This window comes from Nicotiana tomentosiformis, chromosome 3, assembly GCF_000390325.3.
Source record: "Nicotiana tomentosiformis chromosome 3, ASM39032v3, whole genome shotgun sequence".
NCBI classification, from domain to species: Eukaryota; Viridiplantae; Streptophyta; class Magnoliopsida; order Solanales; family Solanaceae; genus Nicotiana; species Nicotiana tomentosiformis.
In genome coordinates, this window is record NC_090814.1 from 136776238 (window position 1) to 136788272 (window position 12035).

Genomic DNA, 12035 nt, shown 5'->3' on the forward strand with positions numbered 1-12035 from the left:
ACTCCCGAATGGCTCGAATCTACCACAATTAACTTGATTCAGTCCACACAATTTATAGTAATTAATTCCATATCAAAATGCTAATATTTTCCACAAAATCCGAAATTACGCTTCAAAAATCACTCGTGGGGACCACGTCTCGAAATCCGATGAAACTCACAAAATACGACAACCCATTCAATTACAAGTTCAACCATAGTAATTTCACTCAAATCCGATTCCAAATCGATATTCAAACTTGAAATATTCGTTTTGTGACATTATAGAAATTTCCTTCTATTTCTCTTGAAGATTCAACAATCTTACACCAAAAATGAAGATTAATTCATGGAATATAATCACAAGGGAGTTAAGAACACTTACCCCAGGTTGTATGGAAAATTTCTTCTCCAAAATCGCCCAAACTGAGCTCCAAAATCCGAAAAATGGGTGAAAATGTCGAACCCTCGAACTTAAAGGATTCTGCCCAGCACTTTCGCACATGCGGCCAAGAGGTCGCACCTGCGACCCTCCCTTCTGCGGAAAACAACTCGCTTCTGCGAGAATAACATTGCCCAGCAACACCCGCACCTGCGGATACCATATTCCGCTTCTGCGATGAGCTTCGCACCTGCGCTTCCAAGTCTTGCATCTGCGTGCCTGCAGGTGTGCGACAAAATTCACTTCTGCGGTCCATTCCAACCATGCCTTCCTTCTCTTTTGCGATCGACTGTCCGTATCTGCGGACTCGCATCTGCGTGCCTTCTTCCGCAGATGTGGAAACACCAGAATCAGCAGCCTTCAGCAGCAGCAACATGAAGAAGAATGATCTGAAATCAAATCTGAAACACACCCGAGCCCCTCGGGACCTCGTCCCGATATACCAATAAGTCCCATAACATAACACGGACCTACTCGAGGCCTCAAAATACACATAACAACATCAAAACGACGAATCACACCACAATTCGAAATCATTGAACTTTGAAACTTCAACTTCCACAACCGATGCCGAAACCTATCAAATTACGTCCGATTGACCTCAAATTTTGCACACAAGTCACATTTGACATTATAGACCTGCTCCAACTTCCGGAATCGAACTCCGACGCCGATATAAAAAAAGTCCACTCCCGGTCAAACTTTCCAAAGTTCAAACTTTCGCCATTTCAAGCCAAACTTTACTACGGACATCCAAATAACAATCCAGGCGTGCTCCTAAGTCCAGAATCACTCAACAGAGCTAACGAAATTATCAGAAATCCAATCCGCGGTCAATTACTCAAAAGTCAAAACTTGGTCAAACCTTTCAAATTTAAAGCTTCTAGTTGAGAATCATTCCTCCAAATCAATTCCGAATAACCTGAAAACCAAAATCAACGATTCACATAAGTCATAATACATCATACGGAGCTACTCATGTCCTCAAACAACCTAGCGAAGTGTAAATGCTTAAAACAACCGGTCGGATCATTACATCCTTCCCCACTTAAACATATGTTTGTCCTCGAACATGCCAAGAGTTTTTTCAAAAGCCATCAAATCGCTGTGTAACCTTCCCATGCACATACCCGGGGTGATCCCACGTCACCCTATCCCATACAGGCCCGATAGCACAACATAACTGAAATTTCTCAATTCAACCTATCCCACAAGCCTTCGAATCAATCTCCAGCATCCGAAATTTCCTATAAGATCAGAATTTAGCATTTACATACCGTATGAGTCTAAACAAGCTGTACTAAAAGTCGTAACCATAACCCAAATACTCAAATTCAAATACCACATAGCTCGAATGCTCGAAGCACTAATTTCTAATCACAGTAGCGGCTCAAATCAACCCAATACCGGCAATAAACCTCATATCAAACAAAACCTCGTTCTAAAACCTTTGTACACTACCGATGATGAAAGAAACATGCCGAATTCATATCCATTCATTAGACCAACAGGTCATGGAGCTCTCGCTCCTTCCACAAGAACAATGGCCAATTTCAAAGCCGACTTCTGATGTTATCATCCCAAATATACAACAATCAAATCTGATAGCATCCATTCTAGGTCCAATGACCTCGTCTAATCCAACACGACTACTCTAGTGACATGACACATCAGTACAATCTAAAGCCACAACTTGTGCAATCCGTGCACCAAATAGAAACATTCCAAATGTACTCAATCGTGAGATCTCGCAAGCTCGACGGGTACCACTCCGACGCAATGCTAAGAACCCATCACACACTGCAAAACCATAACACAAGAATCTAACATAAAGGATCATATTTCCACATACTCTACATTAATACGCGACCCTATCCAAATACTGATCCATATGAAACACCTTAAGCCACCCTGCTAAAATCAATAACCATGCGCAATTCGACATCAAGTACCCAAAGTGCATTACCATAACCACGGTGAAGAAAATGACACCATGCCACACAAAACCCGAAAGAACATGACCAATACGTCATCAACCAAGCAATCTCTGATACTATTCTCGCTCAAATTCCGCTATAAGGTCGCAATAGAACCGCACTATATGTGCATGTAACTAACGAATCACAACTCCTCATAGCATAGAAGAGTAACTCACAGATCATTCCAGATCACGAATAAGTTCAACATTAACCGAATGACACCTCCCTCAACAAAAGCAGTACTGACCCAACCATTCCGTCTCGGTGTAGAATACACATCTTAATTAGGCCTACCAATGGACCCCCAAGTCAACTCTGGTCACCCACAAATAGACAAATAACCCTCCAAAAGTCCACAACGACTGAATCATAATACATACTATCATCTAGCTAGCTTCGGCCACGACCTCATAGTCCACCGCCATGAAACAATCTACTCCTGACAACACCCAGTCTCCACCGCCCGAATGCCTAACACCTCTCTCATACATGATCATCCCACGAGAAATACTTTAAAAGTTCTTCCGTGCCACTTGGCAAAATTTGAATATCAGCAGTCGATCAACGAGGAAAATGCTGTAATACCTATGAGATATCCATAATTCAAAACATTGTGCGCCTTCTGAAATGTGCACTCTACTCACGCAATACCAAATAGTTATAGCATTCATCTAAACAGTGAAAACTGTTCATGCCCTCTAAGAATTTATGACCTCCCTTTCAAAGCTAAACCATGACCTTGCACACGCCAACCTTAATCCCACACAACATACCGCATCTATCATGCCATCATTTGAAAAATACGAGAACCTCATAATCATTCTGAGTCACAAGTAAAATACATATTTGATCAGCCAGAAGCCTTACATTTGATCCCATCCGGTATAAAATCACAATACTCAACATGCTCCTTAGGCCGGTAGGAAAATACCCATCTCAAACCGTGGTAGAAAACCTCGAGAATGCTTTGGAATCCATTTGCACATAATCAGGCCATCAGAGTTGAATCTCTCTAAATCAACCAAGTCATGCAGGTCGCCAAGACCAGGTGTATTTCCACAAAGCACCTGTAGAAAACCCCCACATCATAAGCACCCAAAGAACCGATCATATCCATTACCATACTGATCCAACCTACTACCTGTTTGTCTTATTTTCTCCGAGTTTCTTCCGAATCTGTCTTCAGATTAATACTTCTCCTTGCTAAAACGCCACGATCTTTAGCCACAGCTCACCCCACAGACCTAGCATAGAACCATAACGCCCTACGACCCATAAACAATTGTATTCTTCTTAAGCACCTTCAAAAATACCACAACTATAACACTCACTCTGAGAAAACCTTATGTGAATTTGAAATTGTTCTTCTTACCTTCCTTCTACAAAAAAATGTAGAATCCATAGTCATATAGAATTTCCGCAAGTCCAGGCACCATCAAACGCAAATCTCGGATTTTATCCATACACAAGTCCGGAAACATTCTCAATTGCTATATATAATTCTCAAACCCACTGGAATTTTCTCGGGAGTCACCCACTTTGCTCAAATCTAATTGCACCGCCCAAATGGGCCAAAAGACACGTGCCCCATTAGCACCACAACACTCAAAGAAGTAACTCTACTTTAACACCACATATCAAATTCATTCTCCGTGCGCACTACGTCATTCACCAATAACAACTCACTCATCCCACGAATTTCATATACTTATACGTGCAATATAATTCTTAACCAGGAATTTCCTTATTCGAGTCATCCTCGATCTCAACTTCTACAAGTCATAGCTAACCCACAAGTATGCCTCAGACCAAAATTAAAATTTAACACCTAACCATGAAATCAAATTGTCAATAGCAGTCTCCCCCCACTTGGCTCAAAGCCATAGATTAAAACATTCCATAACTCACAATACCAATACTCTCTTACTGCCATAATGCCACAGTCAGTCCAAAGAAACTTCTTCCCAAGTTCATACAACGCCAACCATAAAAATACCTCAATCATCCACTAAGTTCGTATTCATTCTCTTAACAAACAAGTCAACTTTCTCAACCAGATTCAGATTCAAATTTCCACCCATACACCCCGTTGGCAGAAAAGAAACTCTCTACTCACATCATAAGGTATACACCTACGTAGATTACTCCGCAGGGGATAATCCACCTGCTTAGCCTCAAACTGGTATCTTGTTATATCCTTTCACAGTCATAATTACTACGCAATCACTTAGTCTATCTGAGTCCAAACTCATTAACCAGACATGAGAGTTTGGTCTGTCCCAAAATTTAACAATGTGAAAGATCATTCAAAACATTCATTACTCGAGACTGTACGTCATATCAAAATGAAAATCAAGCATCCAATGTCCTTTCCTTTACATTTTACGGAAACACTTCTCATCATATTCAATGCGTCTTAACACATCCCGTAGTTACATCGTACTCATCACAAGGTCATTCCAATGCTTATCGATCCACAAATTCCACCTATAGGGACATTACCGGACATATGAGTCCAAATGTATAAGTTATAATTGAAGCTACCGAGCTTAAACTGCATTCTAACCATGGCCTCAAGTCCTCCAGACTGGCCCATCACCAAAACATAGAATACACTTCTCGCACATCATCCCTGAAATCACAAGCCGGTGATACACAGATAATACCGAGCGCTCATGTGCGCATACAGATGCGTGGAAGGAATTCAAAGAGTTATATTTCAAGCTGAATCAATTTCGCACGATAAAGAAAGAAAGATGGGAAATTATCCTAAATGCCCTATAGCCTCTCGAAGATAAGTATGGATGTCATTATACCGATTCGTAAGACTCTACTAGACACTTGCTCATGATTTGTAGAACCTATGAATTAATACCACCTTATCACGACCCAAAATCCAACTAGTCGTGATGGCACCTAACCCAACCTGCTAGGTAAGCCAACTTTCAACTGTCCAATTCCAATAATAATGATTGAAGCAATTTAAGTAAATAATTATCTTAACCTTATACATTCCCCAAGAACTGGTAGTACAAATCATGAGCTTCTAAGAATAGAGTATACAAAGCAGAAATGAAATAAATACATAGTTTGTTTGAATAATACATAAACAGAGCTTTAATAAATATAAGGCTACCCTGAACAAGAGGCAGCTACAACAGGAACGTAAGTACATCTTCAAGTCCCGCAACCATCGAGCACAGTAACAACAGCAGCCAACATCTGCATGCACTGTGCAGAAGTGTAGTATCAGTACAACATACCCCATGTACTGAGTAAGTAACAAAACTAGCCGTAGATTGAAAGTAATGACGAGCTTCTACCAAGGTCGGGTCCATAATCAATAGTCCACAATAGTCCATATAAACATAAAGCAAATAATACCAGAAGTAACTCAGAGATAAAATGCTCAGCCAAATCATGATTTCAAAAAACAATAGTTCTTCCTTTCAAATACATCAATGAAAACCCAAATCGTTTGCCGAAGTTTCCAGAAATATGAATAGTTTGAAAACAATAATTTCTCCCAAAATCTTTTCAATAATAAATAAGATGTTTCATTTTCCTTCCGGATAAACCGTGTAAAACAAATGCATCACTATGCCCATCTGTAAAAGAATGTGTGAGAAATCATGAATGATGTGATGTTGTACAACATGAGAAAAATACATCATTATGCCTGTATGTCATGTGTGCATGCCAATGCGATGCAACTCAGTGATAAAATCATAAACAGCCCCTTGGGCAGAACATCACTCATATACAGTCCCTCGGGAAAACCTCACAGTCACTCATGCCTCTCGGGCATACCTCACAGTCACTCATGCCACTCAGGCATACCTCACAATCACTCATGCAACTCGGGCATACCTCACAATCACTCATGCCTCCCAGTCACTCAGCACTCGGCACTCGCACTCAGTAGGTACTTGCGCTCACTTGGGGTATGTACAGACTCCGGAGGGGCTCCTTCCCAAGTGCTATAATCTGCACGGACAACTCACGTGCTATAATCATAAAATATATAAAGCAAGTTACAGGCGGGCAGCCCCGATCCACATAATAATCCTCACAATCAGGCCCTCGGCCTCACTCGGTCATCAATCTCTCCAGTCTCTCGGGATCACAATGTCATGAAAATAGCCCCAAAATGATGATATGATGTATCAATAAATAACAACAGAGACTGAGATATGATATGCAATGAAATGAATATGACTGAGTATAAATTTTTAATTTAAAACAAATAATTCACAGAAATATGACCTTTATGGGTCCCAATAATACTGTCACATAGCCTCAACATGATTTTTAATATGCTTTTCAGCTCAATTTCTTTAACTCATAAAACCGTATGTAAAATGCCAAGATCATTTAACTGCAAAATTCCTCAGAAACAATTATGTCACAATTTCTATAGTGCACGCCCACATGCCCGTCACCATGCATGTCTGTCACCTCCCAACAATTCACAAAATGCATATATTGAGGGTTCATACCCTCAACTCCAAGATTAGAAGAGTTACTTACCTCGAACAAGTCGAATCCAATGTCGAGCAAGCTAAACAATGCTCCATAAATCCCATTATGCATGTATCAACTCCCGAACGAATCAAATCTATCACAATTAACTTGATTCAGTCCACACAATTTATAGGAATAAATTCCATATCAAAATGATAATATTTTCCACAAAATTCGAAATTACGCCCCAAAAATTACATGTGGGGCCCACATCTCGAAATCCGACGAAACTCACAAAATACAACAACCCATCCAATTACAAGTTCAACCATACTAATTTCACTCAAATCCGATTCCAAATCGGTGTTCAAACTTGAAAAATTCATTTTTGACATTATAGAAATTTCCTTCTATTTCTCTTGAAATTCAATAATCTTACACCAAAAATGAAGATTAATTCATGGAATATAATCACAAGGGAGTTAAGAACACTTACCCCAAGTTGTGTGGAAACTTTCCTCTCCAAAATCTCCCAAACCGAGCTCCAAAATCCGAAAAATGGGTGAAAATGTCGATCCCTCGAACTTAAAGGATTTTGCCCAGCACTTTTGCAGATGCGGCCGAGAGGTCGCACCTGCGACCCTCGCTTCTGCCGAAAACAACTAGCTTCTGCGAGAATAACATTGCCCAGCAACACCCGCACTTGCGGATACCATATTTCGATTCTGCGGTGAGCTTTGCACCTGCACTTCCAAGTCTTACATCTGCGTGCCCTCAGGTGCACGACAAAATCCGCTTGTGCGGTCCATTCGAACCATGCCTTCCTTTGCTTCTGCGATCCACTATCCACATCTGTGGACTCGCATCTGCGTGCATTCTTCCGCAGATGCGGAAACACAAGAATCAGCAGCCTTCAGCAGCAGCAACATGAAGAAGAATGATTTGAAATCAAATCCGAAACACACCCGAGCCCCTCGGGACCTCGTCCCGATATACCAACAAGTCCCATAACATAACACGGACCTACTCGAGGCCTCAAAACACACATAACAACATCGAAACGATGAATCACACCTCAATTCGAAATCATTGAATTTTGAAACTTCAACTTTCACAACCGATGCCGAAACCTATCAAATCATGTCCCATTGACCTAAAATTTTGCACACAAGTCACATTTGACATTACGGACCTGCTCCAACTTTTGAAATCAAAATCTGACCCCGATATGAATAAGTCCACACTCGGTCAAACATTCTAAAGTTCCAACTTTTGCCATTTCAAGCCAATCTTTACTACGGACATCCAAATCACAATCCGGACGCGCTCGTAAGTCCAGAATCACTCAATAGAGCTAACGAAATCATCAAAAATCAAATCCGAGTACAATTGCTCAAAAGTCAAACTTGGTCAAACCTTTCAAATTTAAAGCTTCTAGCTGAGAATCATTCCTCCAAATCAATTCCGAATAATCTGAAAACCAAAATCAACGATTCAAATAAGTCATAATACATCATACGGAGCTACTCATGCCCTCAAATAATCGAGCGAAGTGTAAATGCTTAAAACGACCGGTCGAGTCGTTACACAAATCATCGATACGCGACAACGTGTACTTGTTCTTGATAGTAACCTTCTTCAACTGGCGGTAATCAATGCACATCCGCATAGTCCCATATTTCTTCTTCACAAATAACACTAGTGCACCCCAAGGTGATACACTTGGTCTCACAAAACCCTTTGCTAACAACTCCTCAAGCTACTCCTTCAACTCCTTCAATTCTTTCGGAGCCATACGGTACGGTGGGATAGATATAGGCTGGGTGCCTGGAGCCAAATCAGTACGAAAATCAATATCATGATCTAGAGGCATGCCTGGAAGGTCAGAAGGAAACACATCGGTGAACTCTCGGACTACTGGAATTGAATCAATCGCCGGAAACTCTTCGGTGGTGTCCCGAACATAAGCTAGATAAGCCAAACAACCCTTCTCGACCATATGTCGAGCCTTCACAAAAGAGATAACCCGACTAGCTGTACTAACCGAGGAACCATTCCACTCCAATCTTGGTAATGCTGGCATCGCTAAGATAATAGTCTTGGCATGATAATCAAGGATGGTGTGATGTGGAGATAACCAGTCCATGCCCAAGATGACATCAAAGTCGATCATATCAAGTAGTAAAAGGTCCGCCCTAGTCTCATAACCACAGAATGTGACCACACAGGACCGGTAGATCTGATCCACAACCACAGAATTGCCCACAGAAGTGGACACATAAATAGGAGTACCCAAGGACTCACAAGGAATATCCAGAAAATGAGCAAACAGAGATGACACATACGAATAGGTAGACCCTGGATCAAATAATATCAAAGCATCGCTACCGCATGCCGAAATAATACTTGTGATCACGGCATCTGAGGCCAATGCATCTGGTCTAGCCAGAAATGCATAGAATCTGGCTGGAGCGCCAGTGGGCTGGCCTCCGCCTAACTGAACAGTAGCTGACTGGCCTCCCCCTGCCCGACCTCCACCTCTAAGACGGCCCCTGCCAGCCTGCCCTCCTCCTCTGGGCGGCCGGACAGCTGATGTTGTAATCATAGGCAGCTGACCCTGCTGCACTGCCTTGCCCCGAAGCCTGGGCAAAATCTCCTCATGTAACCGAGATCTCCGCACTCGAAACAACCCCTCAGTATGGTGATCTGCTGCCCTGATGTCTGATCCTGATGGCCTGTAGACCCACTGGAAGAAGCCTGAATAGCCGGTGGCCGGTATAAACTCTCCGACATGGCACAAAGATAGGAGCTGGAAGAACCCTGGTGACTTGAGTACCCACTGGAAGAACCCTGGAGGGATGGTGGGTAGTAAGAACTCTCAGGTGTGGCACGGAAATAGAGGCATGCTGGAGCACCTTGAGGAGGTGGTGGTGATGAATATGGGGGCCTACTAGGCTGACCCCTCCCAAACTAACATCTGCCCCTAGCCGGGGCACCTCTAAACTCTCCAGAGAAACGAGCTCTCTTGTCCTGCTACATCTGCTCTCTCCCTCTCTGACGGTAGCCCTCAATCCTCTAAGCAATCTCCACTACCAGCTGATAAGAAGTCCCCAACGCAACCTCTTGGGCCATATTGGCCCTAATACCGGAGTGTAGCCCCACAATAAACCTCCCTACTCTCTCTGCATATGTAGGAAGTATCATAAGTGCATGGAGAGACAACTCAGAAAACCTCGCCTCATAGTCAATCACTGACATCTAACCCTGCTCAAGATGATCAAACTGATACCGTAACTCTTCCCTCTCCGAGGGCGGAATATACATATCCAGGAAAAGCTGTGTGAACTGGCTCCAAGTCATGGGAGGAGAACCCGCTAGTCTGCCAAGAAGATAAGACTGCCACCTTCTATGGGCCCTACCCTCCAGCTGGGAAGTAGTGAAGTCAACCCCATGAGACTCCAGTATCCTCATGTTATACAGTCTGTCCCTGCACCTATCTATGAAATCTTGGGCATCCTCATGGCGCTCGCCTCCGAAGAAAGGAGGGTGTAGCCTAGTCCATCTGTCCAATAACTTCTGCGGATCACTGTCCATAGCCGATCTAGTTTCAAGTGCCACTGCTGTAATTGGCTGGGCCCCGTCCATGGGTAATGTACCCGGAGTCTGATACACTGCAGCTGCATGCCCAGGAGCCTGAGCAGTAGGGGTCTGTGCTCCCCCTCCCGCCTGAGATGTGGCTGGGTCTGCTAGAAATATACCAGCCTAGGTCATAGAATCCATGAACCGCAGTATACGACCCATGATCTCCTGAAAGCCCGGTGCTGTCATGAAATCTACCGGGGCTGGCTCTGCTGCGGGCACCTCGCCCTGCTTCTCAATAATGGGATCCTCCACTGGATCCGCTGGTTGTGTGACTGGGGCATCTCTGGGATGCCCTCGTCCCCTACCTCGGGCTGGTGCCCTTCCCCTGCCTCTAGCAATGGGGGGAGTAGCTCCTCCTGGGTCTGGAACATCCATCGTATGCGTCCTCACCATCTGTGAGAGAATAGAAGGAAGAAACTTAGTGTACCATCAATTGCACGATAGGAGATGAATAAAAAGTAGTTTCCTAACATCCTATAGCCTCTCGAAGATAAGTATGGACATCTCCGCACCGATCCGCAAGACTCTACTAGGCCTGCCCATAACTTGTGAGACCTACGTGAACATAGAGCTCTGATACCATGTTGTCACGACCCAACTCCATGTCAAGCCGTGATGGCATCCAGCACCGTTGTTGGACAAGCTAACAGTGAACAACTTAGTGATTTCCCATTTGTTTTTGTTTATTAAGCAATTCCAATATTTAGCTTTAATTACATTTAAAGCATTTGATAAATAACGGATTTTAAGGCAAACAAACGGAAACATCTAAAAGCAGTTATAACTATTGAATTACAACCGAAAAATCAAAGTCTACTAATATGTGCCAAGATCTAGTGTCACAAGCATGTAGGCAACTAGTAGAATATACAAAAGATGACTATCCTACTGTCTGAAATAGAGTAGACAGATAAAAACAAAAGAGAAACTCCGGCATGCTGCTGAACAGCTCAGAAGGGGGCAGCTCACCGTGAAGTCTGGGTCCAAGATCAGGTATGCATGCCGGGCGGGTAGCTAGATGCACCAGTCTCAGATCCTGTACAATTAAGTACAGAAGCGTAGTATGAGTACATAAACAATATGTTCCCAGTAAGTATCCCGCCTAACCTCGAAGAAGTAGTGACGAGGGGTCGACTTGACACTTACTAGGGCCAATAATAATGTAATTAAAGTGTTATGCTAAGCATATATATCATGAATAATTCTAACAGTTCAATAACGAGAAGAGATAAGTACTTCTTTCATAAATTTAAAATTTCAATCTCAGTCATATCATTTAACCACTTACATTTCAAGATATTTAAGCAGTATAAATCACTGAGAGTTCCAAATAATTAACATGCGCAATTATGCCAAGGTTGTACGGCCCGATCCAACATAATATTAAATTGTACACTGCTGGGGGGTCGAACGGCGCAAACCATAGATGCATCTATTTACTACTGAGGCGCTCGGCCCGATCCACAAATAACAATTATTTTCAAGAAAACACAAGTTTCTCATTTACAGTCAAGTATCTCATACAAACCT

General features: G+C 42.7%; 1 protein-coding gene across 1 annotated transcript; it reads right to left on the minus strand.

The window, feature by feature from the left end:
- Nucleotides 1-2074: 2074 nt before the first annotated feature.
- On the minus strand, nucleotides 2075-10880 carry LOC138908549 (uncharacterized). The gene is made up of 4 exons (XM_070199227.1): nucleotides 10725-10880; nucleotides 10127-10625; nucleotides 8739-9713; nucleotides 2075-2220 (listed from the first exon to the last, which is right to left on the minus strand). Exons 1-4 carry the CDS (start codon nucleotides 10878-10880, stop codon nucleotides 2075-2077), a joined length of 1776 nt encoding a protein of 591 aa, XP_070055328.1.
- Between the last annotated feature and the right edge of the window lie 1155 nt (nucleotides 10881-12035).

What these genes read in the sequence shown, in the direction of transcription:
- LOC138908549 (XM_070199227.1), bottom strand. Translation starts at nt 10,880, where the DNA reads ATGGATGTTCCAGACCCAGGAGGAGCTACTCCCCCCATTGCTAGAGGC. An exon ending in TTATTGAGAAGCAGGGCGAG is followed by an intron (nt 10,626 to 10,724) that starts GTGCCCGCAGCA and finishes TCTATGACCTAG; the next exon opens with GCTGGTATATTTCTAGCAGA. An exon ending in GTTTGATCATCTTGAGCAGG is followed by an intron (nt 9,714 to 10,126) that starts GTTAGATGTCAG and finishes CCATCCCTCCAG; the next exon opens with GGTTCTTCCAGTGGGTACTC.